Source organism: Bos taurus, chromosome 20, assembly GCF_002263795.3.
Source record: "Bos taurus isolate L1 Dominette 01449 registration number 42190680 breed Hereford chromosome 20, ARS-UCD2.0, whole genome shotgun sequence".
In the NCBI taxonomy this organism is placed as follows: Eukaryota; Metazoa; Chordata; class Mammalia; order Artiodactyla; family Bovidae; genus Bos; species Bos taurus.
This window is the reverse complement of record NC_037347.1, coordinates 65533670-65557320: the sequence shown is the minus strand read 5'-3', so window position 1 is coordinate 65557320 and position 23651 is coordinate 65533670. Positions and strand designations below refer to the sequence as shown.

The window sequence follows — 23651 nt, the reverse complement described above, 5'->3', positions numbered from 1 at the left end:
TAATGTTGTGTTAGTTTCTGCTATACATGAAGTGAATCAGCTCTACAGATACATACATCCCCTCCCTCTTGGGTCCTTTCCTGCCCCCATCCCACCCACCTAGGTCAGCACAGAGCCCCAGGCCAAGCTCCCTGTGTTGTCCAGCAGCTTCCCACTAGCTGTCTATTTTACACTTGAGAGTGTATGTACATCAGTCCTATTCTCCTGATTCATTCCACCCTGCCCGTCTCGCCCTGAGAAGTTAAGCATCTTCTCACGAGCCGCACGTTAATTCCCATGCTGATCTCGGTTTTTGTTTCCTGGCAGAAACCTTGCCCCCTTTGCACTCTGGCAGGGCTTCAGCGTATAAGTTATTCATTCCCTCTCCAGCTCCTCCATGCTGTGCGCTGGGCTGTGCAACTTTCATCACACAGAGTACTGCGACCAGACACAGGGGGAGCCTTCCTCACATCATTTTCCTGAGCACTTGAATTCGTCCCTGCAGAATAGCTGAAAGAAGAGAGCCCACTTCATCAGATCTAGAAAGATCAGAGATTAGAGCCCCTGTACGGGCTTCCCAGGTGGCTCAGGAAAGAATCTTTACTGAAAGGGCAAAGAATCTGCCTATTTGCAAAGAATGCAGGAGATGCAGTTTCGATCCTTGGATCTGGAAGATCCCCTGGAGAAGGAAATGGCAACCCACCCCAGTATTCTTGCCCGGAAAATCCCACAGACAGAGGAGCCTGGTGGGCTTCAGTCCATAGCGTCCCAAAGAGTCGGACACAACTGAAACGACTTAGCATGCACACAAGAAAAATAAAAGAATGTAGATGCATGCATGCCAACTAATGTGTATGGGGACAAAATTAAAAGGCATCTATCTATTCACCTACAGATATAAGGGTATGGATATACATGCACATATTTTACACATGTACATATTTATTATATACAATCTTCCATCATTTCTTCTAATGGAGAAAATCACAAGTTTTTCAAAGTTGCCCAGAAAATTCAAAATGTGTTTCTTTTCTGCTGCCACACTCAAGGATGTTTCCCCCTTTCATCTTGGCTCCTTACAGGGTGGGAGAAACCTCAAATTGGTAGAGACAGCAGAAGCATACTCAGACACCTTGCAGGCCACTAGGAAGAAACTGGCAGCCACTGTCCACTTTTCTTACCCACCATCCACTTACTGAGTGACAAGAGTTGCAGCTGGGATATTCTCCTGACCTCCATCCTCAGAAAGGCAGACTATTTAATGAGCTGCCTGGCAGAAATCTTTATTCAGAGTTTAACGAAGCACTAGTCACACATTCTTGCATTCTTTCCTGTGTCCATCTGACAAATTTATTGAGTGTCTACTGTGTTCCTGGCTCAGAGTTCCATGCTGGGAACATAATATTAAAGAAGGCACAATTCAGGCCTAGCATCATCTACAGTTTTGAGCAAGAATGTAAACGGATGCTTAGAGTTTGAGCGTAAACCCTGTATGTGAAAACAGGACACTACATCTAACCAGACAGGTCTCAGAGGTGATGGAAGAAGCAGTGCATGTGGAATTAGAAGCTTGACTGAAGAGTGAACAGGGCTAACTTTAGTGAATGATGGTGGTGTAGGTGGGAACAGGGTGATGGAGCCTGGGGTCTGGGTTCCAGGGGAGCAGGCTCTCCAGGGAGGAGGTGAACTCAGCGCCAGACTAGGGCTGCACATGACTCAGAAGGGCTGGACCACAGGCTCAAGACTGGGGAGGAGGAACTGAAGGTGGTCGAGTTAATAGCAGTGTAGCATATGCTATGGTTTTTCCAGTAGTCATGTACAGATGTGAGAGTTGGACCATAAAGAAGGCTGAGTGCTGGGGAATTGATGCTTTTGGACTGTGGTTTTGGAGAAGACTCTTGAGAGTCCCTTGGGCTGTAGTCCTAAAGGAAATCAACCCTGAATATTCCCTGGAAGGACTGATGCCGAAGCTGAAGCTCCAATATTTTGGTCAACTGATTGAAAAAAGAGCTGACTCATTGGAAAAGACCCTGATGCTGAGAAAGATTGAGGGCAGGAGGAGAACGGGGCAACAGAGGATGAGGTGCTTGGATGGCATCACCAACTCAATGGACATGAATTTGAGCAAACTCCAGGAGACAGTGAAGGACAGAGAGGTCTGGTGTGTTGCAGTTAATAGGGTCACAAAGAGTTCGACACAACTTAGCAACTGAACAACAACATATCTTGTGACATACCAGAGGGTTTAGGATTTGTCCATAGAGGCATTCAGAGCTGGGATTGACCTGATGTGGTTGCTTCACATTTTAGAAAGACCTCCTCTGCAGAAGAGAAAGGATGGGGAGATGACAGGAGATAAGAAGCCCAGTTAGGAGATGATTCATTCATCAGATGGATGCCAAGGGTGACCGAGAACTGGGGAGTAGCCACAGGTCAAGGGGAAGGAACAAATTCCACAGTGTGAAGGACAGGAATCTCTTCTTCTTTGAATGTGGGGTCGTAAGAGGGAAGAGTTATCAAGGATGGGTGTGGTTTCTGCTTGATTATCTGCACATATGATCAATATTTAACCTAACTAAGGATCCAAGAGTGAAAAAATTGGCTTAAAACTCAACATTCAGAAAACTAAGATCATGGCATCTGGTCCCATCACTTCATGGCAAATAGATGGGGAAACAGTGAAAACAGTGATAGACTTTATTTTAGGGGGCTCCAAAATCACTGCAGATGGTGACTGCAGCCATGAAATTAAAAGATTCTTGCTCCTTGGAAGAAAAGCTATGACCAACCTAGACAGCTTATTAAAAAGTAGAGACATTACTTTGCCAACAAAGGTCCGTCTAGTCAAAGCTGTGGTTTTTCCAGTAGTCATGTATGGATGTGAGATTTGGACTATAAAGAAAGCTGAGCTCTGAAGAATTGATGCTTTTGAACTGTGGTGTTGGAGAAGACTCTTGAGAGTCCCTTGGACTGCAAGGAGATCCAACCAGTCCATCCTAAAGGAGATCAGTCCTGAATATTCATTGGAAGTACCAATACTGAAGCTGAAACTCCAATACTTTGGCCACCTGATGCGAAGAACTGACTCATTGGAAAAGACCCTGATGCTTGTAAAGATTGAAGACGGGAGAAGGGGATGATAGAGGATGAGATGGTTGAATGGCATCACCGACTCAATGGACATGAGTTTGAGTAAACTCCAGGAGTTGGTGATGGACAGGGAGGCATGGCATGCTGCAGTCCATGGGGTCTCAAAGAGCTGGACATGACTAAGTGACTGAACTGAACTGAACTGAAGGTTCCAAGGTGAGGAACAGCTCTGGAGGGAAGGTGATGGTTTCCGTCTTGGAAATGTAGCACTGGAGTTCTCCGAATGTGACAGGGACCACTGCTTTTTCTTGCAATATCCATTCTTTTCTTCTTCTATACCCAGAGGATTTTTTTACCTGGGCACATGCCATTCTAAACAAAAACATGTGCTAGCATCCCTTAGAGGTGTGCTGCATGCATGCTCAGTCTCTCAGTCATGTCTGACTCTTTGCAACACCATGGATTGTAGCATGACAGGCTCCTCTGTCCAGGGAATTTCTCAGGCAAGAATACTGGAGTGGGTTGCCATTTCCTCCTCCAGGGGATATGCCCAACCCAGGGATCGAACCCATGTCTCCTGCATCTCCTACATTGGCAGGTGGGTTTTTACCACCATGCCATCTGGGAAGCCCAAGCTTTCTGATGACCTCTGTTCACTGGCCTTTGAGCAGAAGTCATGATCAACTTCCAAGGGATGCTCTGGAGAGGTGTCCTCCTCCATTCCTGAAAGATGAGGACAAGAAAGGGATTGAAGTGATGGTCTATGGAGTCCAATTGTGGTTGTTCAGTCATGTCTGACTCTTCAAGACCCCATGGACTGAAGAATGCCCGGCTTCCCTGTCCTCCACCATCTCCGGGAATTTGCTCCAACTCCATTGAGTTTGTCCATTGAGTCAGTGATGCCATCCAACTGTCTCATCCTCTGTGGACCCTTTCTCCTCCTCCCATCAATCTTTCCCAGCATCAGGGTCTTTTCCAATGAGTCAGCTCTTCCCATCAGATGGCCAAAGTATTGAAGCTTCAGCTTCAGCATCAGTCCTTCCAGTAAATATTCAGGACTGATTTCCTTTAGGATGGACTGGTTGGATCTCCTTGCAGTCCAAGGGACTCTCAAGAGTCTTCTCCAGCCCCACAGTTTGAAGGCGCCTGTTCTTCAGTGCTCAGCTTTCTTTATGAGTCCATGGAGGAACAGAATGAAGAAAGCAGACAGGAGGAGCCACAGGGGAGAAGGAGTCAGGCTAGAGGTCCCAAGGAGGAGTCTCACATTAGAGCAATGATTTTCAATCAGGGAAGATTTTTTATTGTAACCGCTATCCCACTAGTGAGCATTTGGCAGTGCCTGAAGATGTTTCACACGCTAGTAAAGTAATGCTCAAAATTCTCCAAGCCAGGTTTCAGCAGTACATGAACCGTGAACTTCCAGATGTTCAAGCTAGTTTTAGAAAAGGCAGAGGAACTAGAGATCAAATTGCCAACATCCTCTGGATCATGGAAAAAGCAAGAGAGTTCCAGAAAAACATCTATTTCTGCTTTATTGACTACGCCAAAGCCTTTGACTGTGTGGATTACAATAAACTGTGGAAAATTCTGAAAGAAATGAGAATACCAGACTACCTGACCTGCGTCTTGAGAAACCTGTATGCAGGTCAGGAAGCAACAGTTAGAACTGGACGTGGCACAACAGACCGGTTCCAAATAGGAAAAGGAATACGTCAAGGCTGTATATTGTCACCCTGCTTATTTAACTTATAGGCAGAGTACATCATGAGAAACGCTGGGCTGGAAGAAGCACAAGCTGGAATCAAGACTGCTGGGAGAAATATCAATAACCTCAGATATGCAGATCTATACCACCCTTATGGCAGAAAGTGAAGAGGAACTAAAAAGCCTCTTGATTAAAGTGAAAGAGGAGTGTGAAAAAGTTGGCTTAAAGCTCAACATTCAGAAAACGAAGATCATGGCATCTGGTCCCATCACTTCATGGGAAATAGATGGGGAAACAATGGAAACAATGTCAGACTTTATTTTTGGGGGCTCCAAAATCACTGCAGATGGTGACTGCAGCCATGAAATGAAAAGACACTTACTCCTTGGAAGGAAAGTTATGACTAACCAGATAGCATATTCAAAAGCAGACACATTACTTTGCCAACAAAGATCCGTCTAGTCAAGACTATGGTTTTTCCTGTGGTCATGTATGGATGTGAGAGTTGGACTGTGAAGAAGGCTGAGTGCTGAAGAATTGATGCTTTTGAACTGTGGTGTTGGAGAAGACTCTTGAGAGTCCCTTGGACTGCAAGGAGATCCAACCAGTCCATTCTAAAGATCAACCCTGGGATTTCTTTGGAAGGAATGATACTGAAGCTGAAACTCCAGTACTTTGGCCACCTCATGCGAAGAGTTAACTCATTGGAAAAGACTCTGATGCTGGCAGGGATTGGGGGAAGGAGGAAAAGGGGACGGCAGAGGATGAGATGGCTGGATGGCATCACCAACTCGATGGACGTTGAGTCTGAGTGAACTCTGGAGATGGTGATGGACAGGGAGGCCTGGCGTGCTGCGATTCATGGGGTCGCAAAGAGTCAGACACGACTGAGCCACTGAACTGAACTGAACTGAACTGGAACTGAAGATGATTCTGGTTGTTTCCAGATAGAAATGGATTCGCTCCGGGTACCCATTGGGTAGGAGCTACTAAAGTCCAGTCTAGCTTTAGGTCTATTGGACAGAATGTGCTAACCATCCTTTAATGCACAGGACAGCTTCCCAAAACAAAGAACTCTCCAGCACCAAATACCCACAGCGCTGAAGGTGAGAAGTCAGATTTAGAGGACTGGCCAACACGGTGAATGTGTACAATGACTGACACGCCCTGCATAACAGTGTTCACGTTTTTTCGGCCTGCACAGGCACAAACACACCTGTGTGCCCTGCAAGCCAGTCCGAGCTCATCTACCTGGCAAAGCTCAGCACGTGGCTGCCAGTCGGCTTCCTCTGGGCTTAAAATTTTGATGAATTCTTAAGACTTTATAGCCTCGAGGGAAGAAATGAGTTAGCAAGCACACCAAGTCCAGGTTTCCTTCTCCATTACCTGTGTGATTTCAGCTTGAGTTATCATCATGTGTAACTCACGATGAACTCTCTTATGAGCTATTTTTCTTAAATTCTAGAAGTGTCAAGCCACGATTTATTTTCTTTGTCCGGTAGCCATGTGCTGGGGCAGGGGAAATTTCCCCTCTACCCTTCTTGAGTTCTTCGGGCTGACCTAAGACAGATGAACAGGAGGAAAAATACAAATTTAGAGAACTCATAGAAATAGGACCTAAGAAGTTGCAAGGAGGGCAGTTTTTGTGTTTAGACAAAGAAACAATACATTTGTGAGGAACTGAGGAGACAAATTCAGGCTTGGGCGCTTAATTATGAAGACTCTAAACAGAGTTTGAACTTGGCTGTTTAGTGCCTCTGTCCTTTCCAACTCTTTGCAACCCCATGGACTGTAGCTCGCCAAGCTCCTCTGTCCATGGAATTTTCCAGGTGAAAACACTGAAGTGGGTAGCTGTTCCATTCTCTAGGGGATCTTCCTGACCGAGGGACTGAACCTGGGTCTCCTGCACTGCCAGTAGCCTCTTTACCACTGAGCCACATTTGGGGTAGTGAATTTAAAAAGTAACAAGGTTTGTTTACAGGGATCTTTCTGTCCTGAACTGCCTGTCTCTGCCATTAAGGATTCTCCACCTCCTTGCTCAGGGAGTGCAAGTAACTTTAATTCAAAATAACCAGGGTGTCACTGCAGTGCGTCTTGGGGAGTCTGCTCTGAGCCCCAACAGTTACATCTGAGATCCTGAACCAGCGTCACTGTTTTTAGCTAATATTTGACGCCATTCTCTCCAAAGACACACCTGTTAGTGAAACTTAGGTTAGAGAAAATCTCCAGTCTGAGTACAAAGAATGCATTTTCTAAAGACAACGATAAAACTTAAGTAGTGCAGTGAGAGAGAGCCTGCCTGCCAATGCAAGAAACACAAGAGATGAGGATTTGGTCCCTGGGTTGGGACGATCCCCTGGAGAAGGAAGTGGAAACCCACTCCAGTATTCCTGCCTGGAGAATCCCATGGACAGAGGAACCTGGCGGGCTGCAGTCCATGGCGTCACACGGCTGATTGATGGAGCACGCACAGACAACAAAATTAGCTCCCAGATCGGGTGTGTAGCAAATGAACAGTCCAGCAAACTTCAGCAGAGATCACTTGCGTTCCTGAGTTTTTACCACAGTCTTTTCATTCGAGTCACTTGTAGTAAAATTCTAGCAGTGTGACAGCCCTCCAGCTTTTTGCCGTGATGACTTTGCTGTGCCGTTTGCTGCTTGCGTCTTTCGTTTGTATCTGAGGAAGCTGAGGACATTGCTTTATGAGCAGAATGAGAATTAGTTCAGCTCTGTTCTTTCTCTTTCCTCATTTATTATCCCGTCCCTGAAAAGTTGATGCCCTGCAGAAATGATGGGGCCGTCTCCTGGTACCAGCTGCATCGGCGCCCAAGGGGACCATTAGTGTTTGAGGGCAGGTGCACTATTTAAATGGTATTATCTTCAGGGTTTTGACTATGGAGGCTTTTCTCTGGAGACTTGATTTTTCAGGATAAATAAGCATAAATTTGAACACCTACCTCCACACCGGGGAGTCTTTGGATCACCTCTCCAAGCCAGCCACTTGACTTTGTATTCAGAGCAGAGAAAAAGCAAATGCTCATTTCAGGATACAGTCCTGTGTTCATGATGGAAGTGTCAAGCAGTGTCTTCCAGAAATCTCCTCTGTTCCTTCCCTGCTCAAGGAATGCCTTCTGGTATCCACTGGGCTTTGCTCTGTGCCCCAGGTGGTCTGGGCTGCCCCTCTGGTAGTCTGCATGAAGGGTGAGAAGAGGCTGAGGGCTGTCCACACCATCGGGCACTGTGAGGCTCGCCCCAAGACCAAGTTGGCTTTGAGGTTCAGGTCTCCACATTCCGCATAATTAGGAAAAAGGATTAGTCTCCCCATCAAAAAAATCGTGGAGGAATCAGTCATGCCCGGAGACACCACCATGTGTTGTGGAACCCCTCCCCGCCACTGGCTGGTGCTGGGATTTCTTGCTGTGCTTAGTTACATGTTGTCTCTTATTCTGGATGGTCAAGGAGAGCGCTACCCACTGGCTGCCTCCACGGGTTCAAATCCCGGCTGCACCACCAGCTTGATGTGAGATACGTAGCAAGTTCCCAAACCAGTTTATCTTCAGTTTCCTCTTGGTAAAACTGAGGAAATTAATAATACCTACATCCTTGGTGTGGGGAAGACTTAAGCGAGATAATGGTTACAAATTGCTTAGAACTGGAATTGATATGTGAAAATTAGTCAATTACTATGGGGGAAAGAACCTTGAATTAAGAGCGCAGAAACTGCATGGAGACAACCTAGATGTCCATCAAGAGATGAATGGATGAATAAGATGGGGTGTGTGTGTGTGTGTGTGTGTGTGTGCGCGTGCACACAGTGGAACACTACTCAGCTATAAAAAGGAATGACATGATGCCATTTGCAGCAACATGGATGCACTTAGAGATTACCACATTAAGTGAAGTGAGTCAGAGACAAAATATCATATGACATCACTTGTATGTGGAATCTAAAATATGACACAAATAAATCTATCTACAAATCATAAACAGACTCACAGACATGGAGAACAGCCTTGTGGTTGCCAAGGGAGGCGGAAGAGGGATGGGTTGGGAGTTTGGGATTAGCAGATGCAAACTATTATATTTAGAATAAAGTGACAAAGTCCTACTGTATAGCACAGGGAGCTGTATTTGATATCTTGTGATAAACCATAATGGAAAAAAATATATAAAAAAGTATATACCTATCAGTTCAGTTCAGTTCAGTTGCTCAATCCTGTCTGACTCTTTGCGACCCCATGGACTAAAGCATGCCAGGTATGTGTTTAACTAAATCATTTTGCTGTACAGTAGAAACTAATGCAACTTGTAAATCAACTATACTTCAATAAAATAAACAAAAGAACATAGCAACTGCATTCAAGTAGTTCTGGCATTTCCTGGAAGAATAGGAAGTTCATTTCCATGTAAAAGAGAGGTCTGTTCTTCAATTAACAACTCTGAGTGTCCCAAACATGAACTTTCAGAGCTTTTTCTGAGACCAGACTTACTAGCAACATTGAAGGGACTGGGCTCCCCCGCAGAGCTCCACAGCCTCCAGTCTCCCCTTCACCTCTCCCCACCTCTATTACACACACATGTCTCATACACTCGAACATCCATCCTTAGACCGAGCCGCCTCCTCCAGACTAGCATCTCCAGCTGCTGAGGGATTAAACTGAGTGAACCCACCGTCTCACCACCATCAAGGAGGAGCCAGACCTGCACCCCAGCAGACACACTCCCATGCTCTCTCAGTCCTTTTCATGGTTGATGTTATGAACATCACTGTGTGACACAGCGCTGCCAACATTCTTAAGTGTGGGAGCGCTTGTCAGCCTGATGAAAGCCCAGTGCTTTGCATCCGGTGAGAACAAGCACTTTGGAGAACAGGAACAGTTAGCCTGTTAACATGACACCTGCAGCCAGTAGAAAGGGTGAATTCTCACAACTTCAGCCTTTCCTTGCTGCTGCTGCTGCTAAATCGCTTCAGTCATGTCCAACTCTGTGCGACCCCATAGACGGAAGCCCACCAGGCTCCCCCGTCCCTGGGATTCTCCAGACAAGAACACTGGAGTGGGTTGCCATTTCCTTCTCCAATGCATGAAAGTGAAAAGTGAAAGTGCAGTCGCTCAGTTGTGTCTGACTCTTAGGGACCCTATGGACTGCAGCCCACCAGGCTCCTCCGTCCATGGGATTTTCCAGGCAAGAGTACTGGAGTGGGGTGCCATTGCCTTTTCCACAGCCTTTCCTTAGGGGGAGAAATATCTTTTAGAGAAGTGTTTCCTGGTTTTTACAACTGAAGAGAAGCGTCTGATCCTAGATGGGGAAGTTCCTGCCCCGGGTAATTCCTACCCCACTTAATACAACTCCAAGCTGCCTCTGTGCAAAGAAGTAAAGAAATTTCAGTGAAATTGCCCCAAGTCAGAATAGCCGTGAAAATCACGTGCACTCAAGGACCGAGCACATGGGTTGGTGTGCACGCCCTTCAGTGTTGCATTTGTCCAAAGAGCTCGGGGCAGCTGTGGCACAAATCACCCCCAGATTGAAGGAGCAGGCAATGATAATGCCAAAGAGACCTTGTATTTGTCCAGTACAGATGAGCTTCCATTTTGCATCTTACGTGCAACTCAGGCTCAGAGCAGCCTCTCGCTGGGACACTGCTGGTCCCCAGAGCAATTGGAAATGAAATGGTAAGCCCCACACTGGCTCTTAAAGCTTGTGCTCAGAAGAAGCACACATCACGCCCTTCACAGGTCACTGGTCAGACCAAGCCATGTGGCCAAGCTTATGGTCAGAGGAGCAAGGAAAGAAAGGGCCAACACGTATTTCAGAACAGCGATTGAGTGACTGCGACTGTTGTGTGTATATGGCTACATTGTTATCTGGTCATCTGTGGCGTACAGTTTCATCGACGGATTGCACTTGGATGTCACAGTATTCCATTTTACTCCCTGCAGTATTTAGCATTTATCAACTGGGGGAGTTTTGCAGAAACTGACACCACTGGCATTAATATGTCTCCAGTCAATAATGCATTTAATATAGTTGATCTCACATATTTGTCTCTATCTTCTTATCATCTCCTCTGTCAGCATCTCCATCTTTACTTCTTCTCAGAAGAAATCACCTAGCCCCCTGTACACCCTGAGTTTCTCTTTTCCCCAGAATCCAGGAAAGGGGTCAGTCTTCACACAGTGTCTTTTCTTTTTCTGCATTTTCTTCAATCAGCTTTGCCTGTTTCAGGCTGGAGGGTATTCCTTGCATATAGGCAGATGACCTTGGAGGGGCAAATCAGACCAGAGTCATTGTTAATCTGGAGCATTTACTTTTTCACTTTTTAGTGTGTGGGTGTGGAGGTCTGTTTGCACGATGAGCTCCCCTTTGGGTGTTTTCATAGCCCTGGTGTTGAGCTGTGACATCTCGGGCCTCATGGGAGCAGCGGCCTTGGAGACACATATGAAACTCATAGACCATCCTGCCGTATTGCTGTGGGTGCCCCTGTGCCCTGCTGCCTGGTCGGGGAACAGAGCTGTGCCTCTTATCTCAGGACCTCCATAGTCTCCCACCCAAGGATTGAAGGCTTTCTACATTATGAACGGTGTTTCTTCCACTGAAAATGTTAGTTGTTCAGTCACGTCTGACTCTTTGCAACCCTTTGGACTGTAGAGTGCTAGGCTCCTCGGTCCATGGGATTCTCCAGGCAAGAACACTGGAGTGGGTTGCCATTCCCTTCTCCAGGGGATCTTCCTGACCCAGGAATCAAACCCTGGTCTCCTGCACTGCAGGCAGATTCTTTACTGTCTGAGCCACCAGGAAGACCCCCTAGAGGCTCCGTATTAAAGAATTAAATTGATGGTTAGCAGTTTGAATTTAAAAGTATCAATTTACTGCCACCTGTGACTGAAAACACACTTTATAACTTGACTTTAGCCTTGTGTTCTCTAACTCCTCCTCGCTGGAGAGTAATCACATGTAAGTGATCATTTCTTTCCTTCCATCTTTTGTTACTGGTGTGCTCTGTAAAAGCACCCCAGCTGTCTTAATCCTTCTGCTGAGCTTACAAATTAGCCAGTAGGATGAGAAATCAGTGACCATAAAGTTGGAAGATGCAAATTTCATCAGGTCTTGACTCCCTAGTGAGTACCACCTCCCTCTACTCGCTCTGAGACAACGTTTTATCTATTTTGCACCCCCCCCCGCCCCTTTTTGGTCAAAAGTGTTTAAATTTAAATAGAATTTAATATAGCCAGGGTTTATAAAATGAGACAACAATATAGGAATGCAACGAAAGGCCTTGATGGTTTTGTAAAAGGGAACAGTGACTTGTCAAAGGGCATATTGATTTTCATCTGCTCAAAGCATTTCGGCCTCCCTACACTGTGTAACAAGCACGCTGACTTGCCCTCTGCACACAAACGCTGGCCGTTCACACGGCACACCATAGCCCCTCGCCATTCTCCGTCCTCTTGCAGTTCAGTGAAGTGACCCTTCACGGAAGGGTTTCTCTGTCAAGAGGCCTCTCCTTTCCCGCAGTGCTTCTTAACCGTCTTGGCTGTGGTCTGCGGTTGTGAGCACTGGTCTCTTTTTCTTTGTGTTTGAGTCTGAAACAGTAAGAGGCAAATTCTAGGAAGAAACCTCTTGTGGTTCCATAAAATTCGAGGAATTTACAGGGACCTGCAGACCTTCAACTCACCAAGTCTAACAGATATTTTTTTAAACAACTAAATTGAGGCTCCCAAGGCTGGAGGGATTTAACTGAGGTCATGTAGGTCGTGGTAGAGAAAGAACATGAGCTCAGATCTACGTGGACTTGGGTGCTGTCTCTACTAGGCAGTGCTGGATTTCATCATGCATAAATATGACAACTGATTTTATTGTAAAAATCAAAGTTAGATAAAGCAAGACCTTTCAAATAATAAGTAGTAACTGTGTTCTGATTGATTCCTGTAAAGCAAGATTCCTAAGGCTGGAATCTGAAGAGAAACGAACTAAATTGAATAGCAAGAAATAGCAGTAATGGCAGCTGTTACTACACCTTAGTATATACCTAGACAGAGTATTACAGAGCAGACACATCACTTTGCTGACAAAGGTCCGTCTAGTCAAAGCTGTGGTTTTTGCAGTACTCATGTACGGATGTGTGAGGTGGACCGTGAGAAAGGCTGAGCACCGAAGAAGTGATGCTTTCAAATTGTGCTGCTGGAGAAGACTCCTGAAAGTCCTTTGGACTGCAAGGTGATCTAACTAGTCAATCCTAAAGGAAATCAGTCCTGAATATTCATTAAGGACTGATGCTGAAGCTGAAACTCCGATCCTTTGGCCACCTGATGCAGAGAGTTTCCATGGTGTTGCAGAGTCAGACATGACTTAGCGACTGAGCAAAAACTATACCTTAACTTCAGAAGTGTGCAGGTGAGAGAGGCTGGTGGCAATAACAGATGGTTTTTCACTGAGACTTGCACACATGAAGCTGGCTGCAAGAGAAGGTATATCTGGGGAAAATACTGACACAGATACACACCTCTGGTGGGAGCTTTCCAAGTACAGAGGCTTCATGTTTGATTCTAAATGGATACCTGATCCTTTCATGCTGCAGGTCAATACTGAATGGCAGCATATCAGCATATCTCTTCAGTACCTCTTGTAACACAGTAGCTGCTTAGGGATCTGGTGTCTGTTTATGCCAGTGACTACTTTTTGTTGGGAAGAGAAAATGTGTAACTTATTCCTTCAATGAAAGGAATGAATACAATAGAAGGATTAATATATCGAATTGGTTTGCCATCCTGAGTTAACTGAATGGCATTTAAAATAAGAACTAGATAGAAATAAGAATTTTGAAAGAGGAAAAAAATTTTGATTCTTATGAAAGAACAAGTCCTTGTCATCCTCCTTTCCGAAAATGCAGCAGTTTTAAACATTTATCACATGCATGGTTTAAAGAAGAAACAGGATATAATGTACATCAATATATGATAGCTCAGAATTTAAGCATACATCATCTTTGCTAAAATTGGATTTTCCTGTCAACTGAAATAATCTCAAAAATGGCATAAAAATGTAAAGTTAAATATCTGCTTTGTTTCATTATGTTAGAAACAATTTGGAGTTGGAGAATGTCTTGAATTTTGATCAATAGTACATTGAAATTTACAAACTCTGTAGCTTTCTACATGGCATAATTTAAAAGTACACATTCTCAGAAAAAAATATGAATTTAATGAATATTAGTTAGAGGCTTAATAAAAAGATGTGTTAAAATGAAACTCTCAAACTATGGCTGACCTATTCACTGGATAATCTTTGAGTAGGCTGGAATTAGCCAAATTCTCTGTCACTCGACAGTCTTTTCTAAAAAGAGAAAGAAATAGTGATGGTGTACATCAATCAGTTCTGTGACGACTTGATTTTCCAAAAATCCCCTTAAGGAGTTTCTCCAGTGTATTTGGAGATAATGTAGCTAAGTCATATCCGGCATATTAAGCACTTAAGTTTGTGTGTTGCTTTCAGATAATTTGGCAGGGCACACAGCTACATTATCAAAAAGCTGAAATATTAATGGAAATATTAACCTTGTCAGATTATGAGTTGAGTTGAAATTTATCATGTGTGCCATAATATTGGGCTTTCCTTTTAGAGCACAGCACTTTATAAGGGAAGAAAGACGTATTTAAAAGTGACTTGATTCAGAATGTTCAAGTACAGACTTTCATTTAAGGCTTACCCCTTTATCCAATGCTGTGATGACCAAGAGGATGTGTGCAGACCCCAGAACACGAATTGCTGTCCATCAGGGGCACCAGAATCACGTGATAATTGAGAAGACTTGGGTTCTTTTCTTTTTTGCTGGTAGGCTGTTACCAACATCTTTATTCCACTCTAACTTCACAAAGATTCTTTAACACACACACACAAAGAAAAATTTGGTTTACATAACATATGGAGTTGATTTCCTGTATTTTTCAAACTACCTATAAAAAGCCAGTCATCTGTCTACACGTGGGACTAAATTAAAGTCCATGATTTACATTTGGTCATTAAATGAAGCTATGGGCATGAAAGAGAATTACTTTGTTTAATTCATCTTTTTTGTTCATGGAATCTGTCCTTTAGGGAAGGCTGACTCTGTGGTCTTGGGGGTTTGCATGTGTGCTAAATTGCTTCAGTTGTGTCCAACTCTGTGTGACCCTATAGACTATAGCCCACCAGGCTTCTCTGTCCATGGGACTCTCCAGGCAAGAATACTGGGGTGGGTTGCCATGTCCTCCTCCAGGGGATCTTCCCAACCTAGGGATCGAACTTGTGACTCCTGCATCTCCTGCATTTCAGGCAGACTCTACCACTGAGCCATCTGGGAAGCCCCTTGGGGTTTAGTTTCTGCCTACAAAATGTAGGCAGAAAACGAAAAAACAGTGAAAGAAGTGAAGCCATTCAGTCGTGTCCAACTCTTTGCAACCCCATGGACTGTAGCCTACCAGGTTCCTCCATCCATGGGATTCTCCAGGCAAGAATACTAGAATGGGTTGCCATTTCCTTCTCCAGGAGATCTTCCTGACCCAGGGATTGAACCCTGGTCTCCCACATTATACGCAGAGCCTTTACCATCTGAGCCACTAGGAAGTCCTGGTGGAAACGAAGTCCAGGCAGAAAATGAAGGTGCTTGCGAAAGTCTCAGTTAGGTTTACCCTGAGCAACACTCAGACGAGGATGTGAGTTTGGACATTTAGTTGGATGTGGTTTCAGGTGGCCGAGTGAGGGAGTGTGTCAGGGAGGATCCAGCTCCAGCTATTGAAAGGGGTAGCTGGCAACGGGGGCTCAATCCATCTGGAGACCCTTGGAGGGAAGAGTAGAAGATGCTCAGGTCTGCCCACCGAGGGGTGTGGATGTGGGAGCTGAGATATTTATCTACCAATCACTTCCTCATTGGTTGAGGCACAGGAAATTGTAGATTTAGAAAGGACCAGGCTGCAGGCAACCTCCAAGGAATGGAGAGGGAATATGGTTAGGATGCCAACAATATAGGCTCTGGAACCATGACTGGAAATTAATGTAAACCATGGGAGAATCGACTGATATCTTTAAATTCAACAGAAGACTGTGCTGAGTCCACAGGGACACACAAGTTATCCTCATAAGGTGATAATGCAGAAGGATGTCAACTGAGATTTGCAACCTGGTACACTTTGATTTTTCTTAGCCCTTGACTCATCCGTCATCCAACAGAAAATACAAAGCTGGTTATAATCTAATTAAGCCGATCACCAGACATCTCTGTAGACACAGATTCCACTGAGATTTCTAAATAGATAGCCTAGACCAGATTCATAATCTATTATATCCTACATGCCAGCATTTTTTGTCACTGTTTTAGAAGTTAACAAATCTGTGTTCAGGGTCTGCTTGCTTTATGATAGAGATGCAATGGCATCTCTCACTCAGTAGAAGAATTGATGCTTTTGAGCTGTGGTGTTGGAGAAGACTCTTGAGAGTCCCTTGGACTGCAAGGAGATCCAACCAGTCCATCCTAAAGGAAATCAGTCCTGAATATTCTTTGGAAGGACTGATGCTGAAGCTGAAACTCCAATACTTTGGCTACCTGATACAAAGAACTGACTCATTGGAAAAGACTCTGATGCTGGGAAAGATTGAACGCAGGAGGAGAAGAGGACAACAGAATATGAGATGGTTGGATGGTATCACTGACACGATGGACATGAGTTTGAGTAAGCTCCAGGGAAGCCTGGCGTGCTGCAGTCCCTGGAGTTGCAAAGAGTCGGACACAACTGAGCGACTGAACTGAACTGACTGACTCAGTAAAGAATCTGCCTGCAATGCAGGAGACGTGAGTTCTATCCCTGGGTAAGAAAGAATCTCTGGAGAAGGGAATGGCAACCCACTCCAGTATTCTTGCCTGGAGAATCCCATGGACAGAGGAGCCTGGCAAGGTCCATTGGGTCGCAAAAGAGTCGGACATGACTGAGCAACTAACACACAGCAACATGCCTCCTTTGTCTCCCGTCTCATCGTGCCTTAGAGGATGACCAGATGAGTCTTCTGACTTTGTTGACATCAATAACACAGTTTTCTCACTGGATTTTCTCTATTTGTTTAAATAGATTTTGAACATTATGAATACTTCATACAATTTTGACCTCACATACAATCATCCAATACAGTGATCAGTAAATAGAGAAACAGAGGCCATCCCATACAGACTTACTCAGTACTCACAGTGTGCTCAGTAGCTACCAAAAATGGAGTTGAGTGAAGGCAACATTAGCATAGCTTGGTTCCAAACTTGAAGAAGCAAAGTCTATCATCTAAGTACTTCCTTGGATGTATCACATATTTTGTGACTTTCAGACTTCCCAAATGTCTAACCATATGGTTGGTCATGGAAGCCAAAATGTAGAAAAAAGAAAGTAAGAGGCAATTACATGTATTTGATGGGTAGGTAGCAAAAGACAAATAGATGATGGAATAGCTCTACTTTGTAGTAAGATTCAAAAGGTAGTAAAGTGCCATTTATTTTAAAAATAAATCCCAGTACCTTTTCACTGGGTTCTGAGATAATAGAGGGATCAAATTTGTAGAGACACTAGATCATCAGCCAAATGTTTTGAACTCTCAATTTGCATGTAACAAGGATACAGGTTTTATTCTAAGTTTTAAAATATGGACATCCATTTTTCATGTCATTGGAAAAGACCCTGATGCTGGGAAAAATCGAGGGCAGGAGGAGAAGGGGATGACAGAGGATGAGAGGGTTGGATGGCATCAGCGACTCAATGGACATGACTTTGAGCAAGCCCCAGGAGATGGTGCTGAACAGGGAAGCCTGACGTGCTGTAGTCCATGGGGTTGCAAAGAGTTGAACACAACTGAGCAACTGAACAACATTTTTCACATTATTAGTAATTTCTTGGTATTCTGAGTTCCAAGTGGCTCCATTTCTCTGGGGTCACTTGTTCTATTAACAAACCAAAACCTGACTTGATTTCTTCTATTATTGAGCTCAGTTATTCTCTATCCTCCTGCTGTTGCTCATCTTGGCCCTTGTCTGCATACTGAGAGGTCTCACAGTTGGACAGGGTTCCTGCTCTTTCAAAATTTTGCTTTAGTCCAAAATTGGAATTCACCTCCTCACCTTTAAGCTAACATGATGCTGTTGTATTGTTAGGTCATTAGTGAAAATTGGAGAATAATGGAAGGAAATTCAAGCTCAGAATAGGGATCAAATCAAAATGTGACTTCAAGTGGTTGCCCGTGTTTACCAATGGTTTTCCAACCAGGAGACACTTTGAGTGTTCCCTTTCTCCTTTAGTGCGACCTGCTGATGTGAAGATGGGGAGAGGCAGTCATTCTTTCTCCCAGTGTCTTTGTCTGCCAAAGACAAAAACCCAAAATAATCAATGCCTTGCTTTGCGGAATAGTCAAATTTCCCTTTGGGTGAATATCACTGACCCAGATCTTGCCCAGGCCTGGTACTGATGACCAAGAAGGTCATTAATCTGATCTTAAAACATACGCCCTGCCTACCCAGGTCTCCATAAGCAGTACCAATGATGAACACAGGTTTTGAGATGAGATTTCTGTTTATTGTGCCCCAGACAAAATGTACTGCAGGGAATTCATGCATTCAGCAAATAACTACAGAGAAAATGCTACTTTCCAGGAACTCCTCTAGGAGTTGAGAAATCAAACAAAAAAAAGCCCCCCACTTAACTACCGTTCACATCACCCGTCTCTGTGAGTGCAAGGAACCATATAAAGGGTTATGTTGCCAATGTCCATAGTAAAATCTAGTGATATTGCTACACCTCCAAAAAAATTTTTTTTCTAAAAAATATGGGGACCTCTAAATCCTTTTCCCCTAAGACTGAAATATCTACACTCTTTTTCTGATATTGATATAGCACACAAAGAGAGCTCCTGGAAGCATGTGGTGCGTGGCAGGGGCTCCTGCTCTGTTAGTTCCCCTGTGTTTTCCAAGGTATGTGGATTCCTCTAAACACCAGCCTGTCCTAGTCTTATCTGACAGCTGTGCTATTAGGGACACTGTCTCCTTCATCTTTGCATTTATCATTAGTGCTCATCAAGAGTCTGGCATTCAGTGGGCAGTGATGGATGTTTCCTGATTGGGTGAATGAAGGAAGGAGAGAACAGATGACCGACACTCAGATATGCCAGTTCATGGAGAGACGCCCCTGACCACACACTGAGGCCCCGCACAGGCCCACATGGAGTCTCCTGTTGACTTTGCATCTGTGTTTTCCTGGAGCAGGCTGGGGATAGGCTGTGGTGAGGGCCATTTCATCTTCATCAAGATGTACTTCTGGCCTCCCCTCTGCTCCATCATGAAAGTTCCCCAAAGTTCCAAACTGATGTGCTGTGTGGGTGGATCCAGGGACAAACGTGTGGACCAGTGAATCTGGGGGCAAAGCCCGCTTCCCCCACCCTCCTCTACTTTCTCAGCACTTTGTGCAAAAAGAAACTTGTTAGAAAATGTGGAAGAGGAGAAAATCTTTTGCTCTACAGATGCTCATCTATATACACTGAATATCACTAGCTAAATCCACAATACCTGAGGAATATATGGTGTTTTCTATAATAGATTTATGTTTAAAGTACTCTAGAGTAAATACCAACTTTCAAAGACTGACCTTCTGTGATACTTCTTCACAAAAAAAAAAAAAAAAATACAATTTCCTTCAAGGGAATGAAAAAGTGCCATTCTAAGCATAATAAATGCATATTAACATATGTATAATATTGCATGCTATCATGTACAGGATTTACTAAATTTAAAGACTAAAAATGTAAGAAAGGCTCATGTTTTCACTTCGTGACCCCCCTATAGTTGCTCATAGATGACATTTTCTCAGAGACTAATATTTCTGACTCTGTTTTTACAATAGTTCAGAATCACGAAAAAGGATCGCACAATCACCACAGAGGAAATGAAATATCTGAAAACGTGTGACTGTCTTCTTTAGGAAATGTGGAATATTGCTTGACTTTCAAAAGTGCGATATAGCTTTACTTTATCTTTCAAGCGAACGAGTAGGCGAAAATGAGAGTCTTCTATCTCCGACTGACCACTACTTTCTGGCATCTTCGTATTATCTCCGTTTCACTCCTTTAAAATCACAATAGATAAATAATATCCTTGGGGAAATAACTACGCCTTCCTTTTCTTTGCCCACTGCAGAACACATGCTTAGAACTCAATAAATAATCTAATAACACACTCTGACCTTGGACAATTGGATTTTTTTTTAACATGTATTTCTAGACTCTGTATTTGAACTTGTTAGAGTCTTCAGATTGGCCCCGCTCGGGCCCCGTGATGGTTTCGCTCGGCCCTTGCTGTGACCCCGGAGGTGTGACCTCTCTCCTTCTTCCTTCCAACCTGGCTTCAGGAGCGGCTGCTGCTGTCCCTGCTGCCGGCACACATAGCCATGGAGATGAAAGCGGAGATCATCCAGAGGCTGCAGGGCCCCAAAGCCGGCCAGATGGAGAACACCAACAACTTCCACAACCTCTACGTCAAGCGGCACACCAACGTCAGGTACGCGGCGCCGTCCTCCCTCCTCGGCGAGGCTGGGGAGCCCGACGCCAGGTGGCGGATGTAAGTCACCGGAAGTGCCCATCTTACAGCGTCACGTGCCCTTCGGGGCTGTTCATCTTGGCGCAAAGCATAGTGTCCACTCCACCTACCTGTGTGTGAGGGCCTCTGTCGTTCAGATAAGAAACAGACCCTTCTACTTGTGGCATTTTGGAACCAGCCGTTGCAAAGGGGAGAGAAGTGGCCGGTGGGGCCTTCATTCTGGGAACTCTCGGGTCGGATCTCACTGTGTCCCAGGCACCCAGGACTCTGTATGTCAGTAAGATTAGGGAGTTGGTGGGCTCTAGGCACAAGGACTGGTTCCTCAAGATGGACTTGGCAGGGGCAGGGCTCGAGGAGCTAGCACTTTGCAGGGCGGCTGAGTATCCTGCTGTCCATCAGGAATGCCGTAGGGGGAAGGCGGGGGGGCTGGAGGGGGACGTCTCTGGGTATGGCTAGTACCCAGCATCATAGGTGATGGCGTGCACCCTAATCAAATTACAGTGAAAGTTACAGCTTGTCCAGGAGTGGCAGTCATAGATGCTTCGCAGGGAGCCATTCCTGGAATCTTAGTAACTGGAAAACTAACAAGGGGTTGTGGTCAGAAGGGAGGTCGTGTAAGGCCTCTTCTCCTCTGAGCTCTGGACGGGAGCCAGGTGGGCCCTCACTTCAGTCTGGGGTGGGTGCTCCGTCTCATGCTCCCCATCGTCTCTGGCCCCTCCAGACTAGGCACTCTGGTCCTCACCATTCTCCATGCCCACCTGTTTCTGATCCCAATTCTCTGGAGGCCTGTCCTTCTATCTGTTCCATTGTGTTACAGTGGTGCTTGCTCTTCTGGCTGGGTTATCTCAGTGAGTAACCTGTGCCTGCCTCATTCATCAGGTTACTCCTTTAGTTGTCAGGGTTACTCGCCCCTCCATTCAACAGTTTATTAACAACAATCACAAGCAAAACTGAAATTGTGTAGCTCATCATCTAGAATCAAAATCAGGCTGTTTGCCCCCAACTCCAGACTTTTTCCATTGCGTGTTGCTGCCTTGGGTCTGATCACTTCAGGTCAAGGATTTCTGAAATTGATTAATAAGAAAGAAATTTAACTGTAGCTTAAAATAAAAGTGAAAATGTTAGTCACTTAGTCGTGTCTGACTCTGTGTGACCCTATGAACTGTAGCCAGCCAGGCTCCTCAGCCCATGGAGTTCTCCAGGCAAGAATACTGGAGTCGGTTGCCATTCCCTTCTCCAAGGGATCTTCCCGACCCAGGGATCAAAGCCAGGTCTCCCACATTGCAGGTGGATTCTTTACCATCTGAGCCACCAGGGAACCCCTAACTGTAGCTTGAATGCATTGCTAAGACAAATCTCAATTTGACACATGATTTTAGAAACAGGTGTGGCCCAAGCACACAAAGAGCTAATATACAATAAAAAATGTATATTGAGAGGAAGATAACAGAAAAAAGTTGCATATCAATGAGGAATCAGAAGTAAATTTTTTTAAGTCCCCATCATTTTTTGGAATAATAGGAAAGAACTATGGGTGTATATGTATATACGTGTGTGTGTGTGAGTGTGTATAAACACAGAGAGAACATTCATACATATTAATGAGTGAAATTATTTAAAACACTAGCTTGCCTTTAGGTTTTTAAGCATTTTGCCTACATGATTAAAGAAAAAAAAATTTGTAGTATCTGATAAGTTGTATTTTACTAGAAATTGATCTTTCTAGCCTTTAGTTCAGTTCAGTCTCTCAGTCATGTCTGACTCTTTGCGACCCCATGAATCACAGCATGCCAGGCCTCCCTGTCCATCACCAACTCCCGGAGTTCACTCAGACTCACGTCCATCGAGTCAGTGATGCCATCCAGCCATCTCATCCTCTGTCCTCCCCTTCTCCTCCTGCCCCCAATCCCTCCCAGCATCATAGTCTTTTCCAGTGAGTCAACTCTTCACATGAGGTGGCCAAAGTATTGGAGTTTCAGCTTTAGCATCAGTCCTTCCAATGAACACCCAGGACTGAGCTCCTTTAGAATAGACTGGTTGGATCTCCTTGCAGTCCAAGGGGCTCTCAAGAGTCTTCTCCAACACCACAGTTCAAAAGCATCAATTCTTTGGTGCTCAGCTTTCTTCACAGTCCAACTCTCACATCCATACATGACCACTGGAAAAACCATAGCCTTGACTAGACAGACCTCAATTGTCTGAAAATCAGGAATGGCCCTTCCATCTCCTACAATATTTTTAAGACACTTATTGGTATTCAAAATGTGTAAAAATAAATATTAATATGTCTGTATCTAAAGAGGATCACAGACTCTAAGTAGTTGTGATATAGTCCAGGAACACTAGACCTGCAAAAATAACATGACATGACCAATTTCAGGCAGTTGATAAATAATCTGCATAATACCTGTATTATCGATTTCTATGTAACAAATTACTCCAAAACTTAGTGGATTTAAAGAACAATAGACATCTCACAGTTTCTGTGGGCTGGAGTTTTGGAGCATCTTAAATGGTTCTGGCGCAGACTTCCCCATAAGGCTTCAGGCTGCTGGGGGATCTGCTCCCAATGTGGCTTCTCACCTGGTGAGCAGGTTAACTTCATGTTGGCTGAAGGCCTCAGATCTTCACCACTGGACCTCTTCACAGGTTCTTGAGTGTCCTCACAATATGGCTGCTTGCTTCCCCAGAGGGAAGGATCCAAGAGAGAGCCGGGTGGAAGTTGCTGTATCTTTTATGAAAGGTCATTTCTTGCTATTCCTACAGTATTCTATTAGTTACACAAGTCACTCCTACCCGTTATGGGGAGGAACAATACAAGGGAGGCGAGGATGACTGAGGCCATCTTGGAAGCCAGGTACCACACAGTCTAAGGCAAAGGGTTGGTGAAGCAGCTTCGGCTGCCTTCAGAGATTGTATACAATATGTTTGCAGTATTTAATCAAATTTAAATTCAGAAAATATATTTGGCGTCCTAAAGAAAAGTGTTAATGTTAGTTGCTCAGTGGTGTCTGACTCTGTGACCCTTAGACCGTAGCCCACCTGCTTTCCCCCAAGTCCATGGAATTTTCCAAGCAAGAATACTGGAAAGGCTTGCCATTCCTTTCTCCAGAGGATCTTCCCAACTCATGGATCAAACCTGAGTCTCCTGCATTGCAGGCAGTCTTTACAGTCTGAGCCACGAGGGAAGCTCCTAAAGTAAATACATAACTTAAAACTTAAAAATACAGAAACTTAAATGTCATGTAGTACCAATTAATTTTAAAAGAAATCTGAAACCTCTGG

The 23651-nt window shown here is 44.6% G+C and overlaps 1 protein-coding gene across 1 annotated transcript in view; it reads left to right on the top strand.

The window, feature by feature from the left end:
- The window catches only part of ADCY2 (adenylate cyclase 2), a 454379-nt gene that overhangs the window by 285761 nt on the left and 144967 nt on the right, over positions 1-23651 (top strand). Inside the window, exon 5 of the mRNA XM_024981538.2 lies at positions 20179-20327. Coding sequence (XP_024837306.1) covers positions 20179-20327 — 149 coding nt within the window. The remainder of the gene's footprint in view (positions 1-20178; positions 20328-23651) is intronic.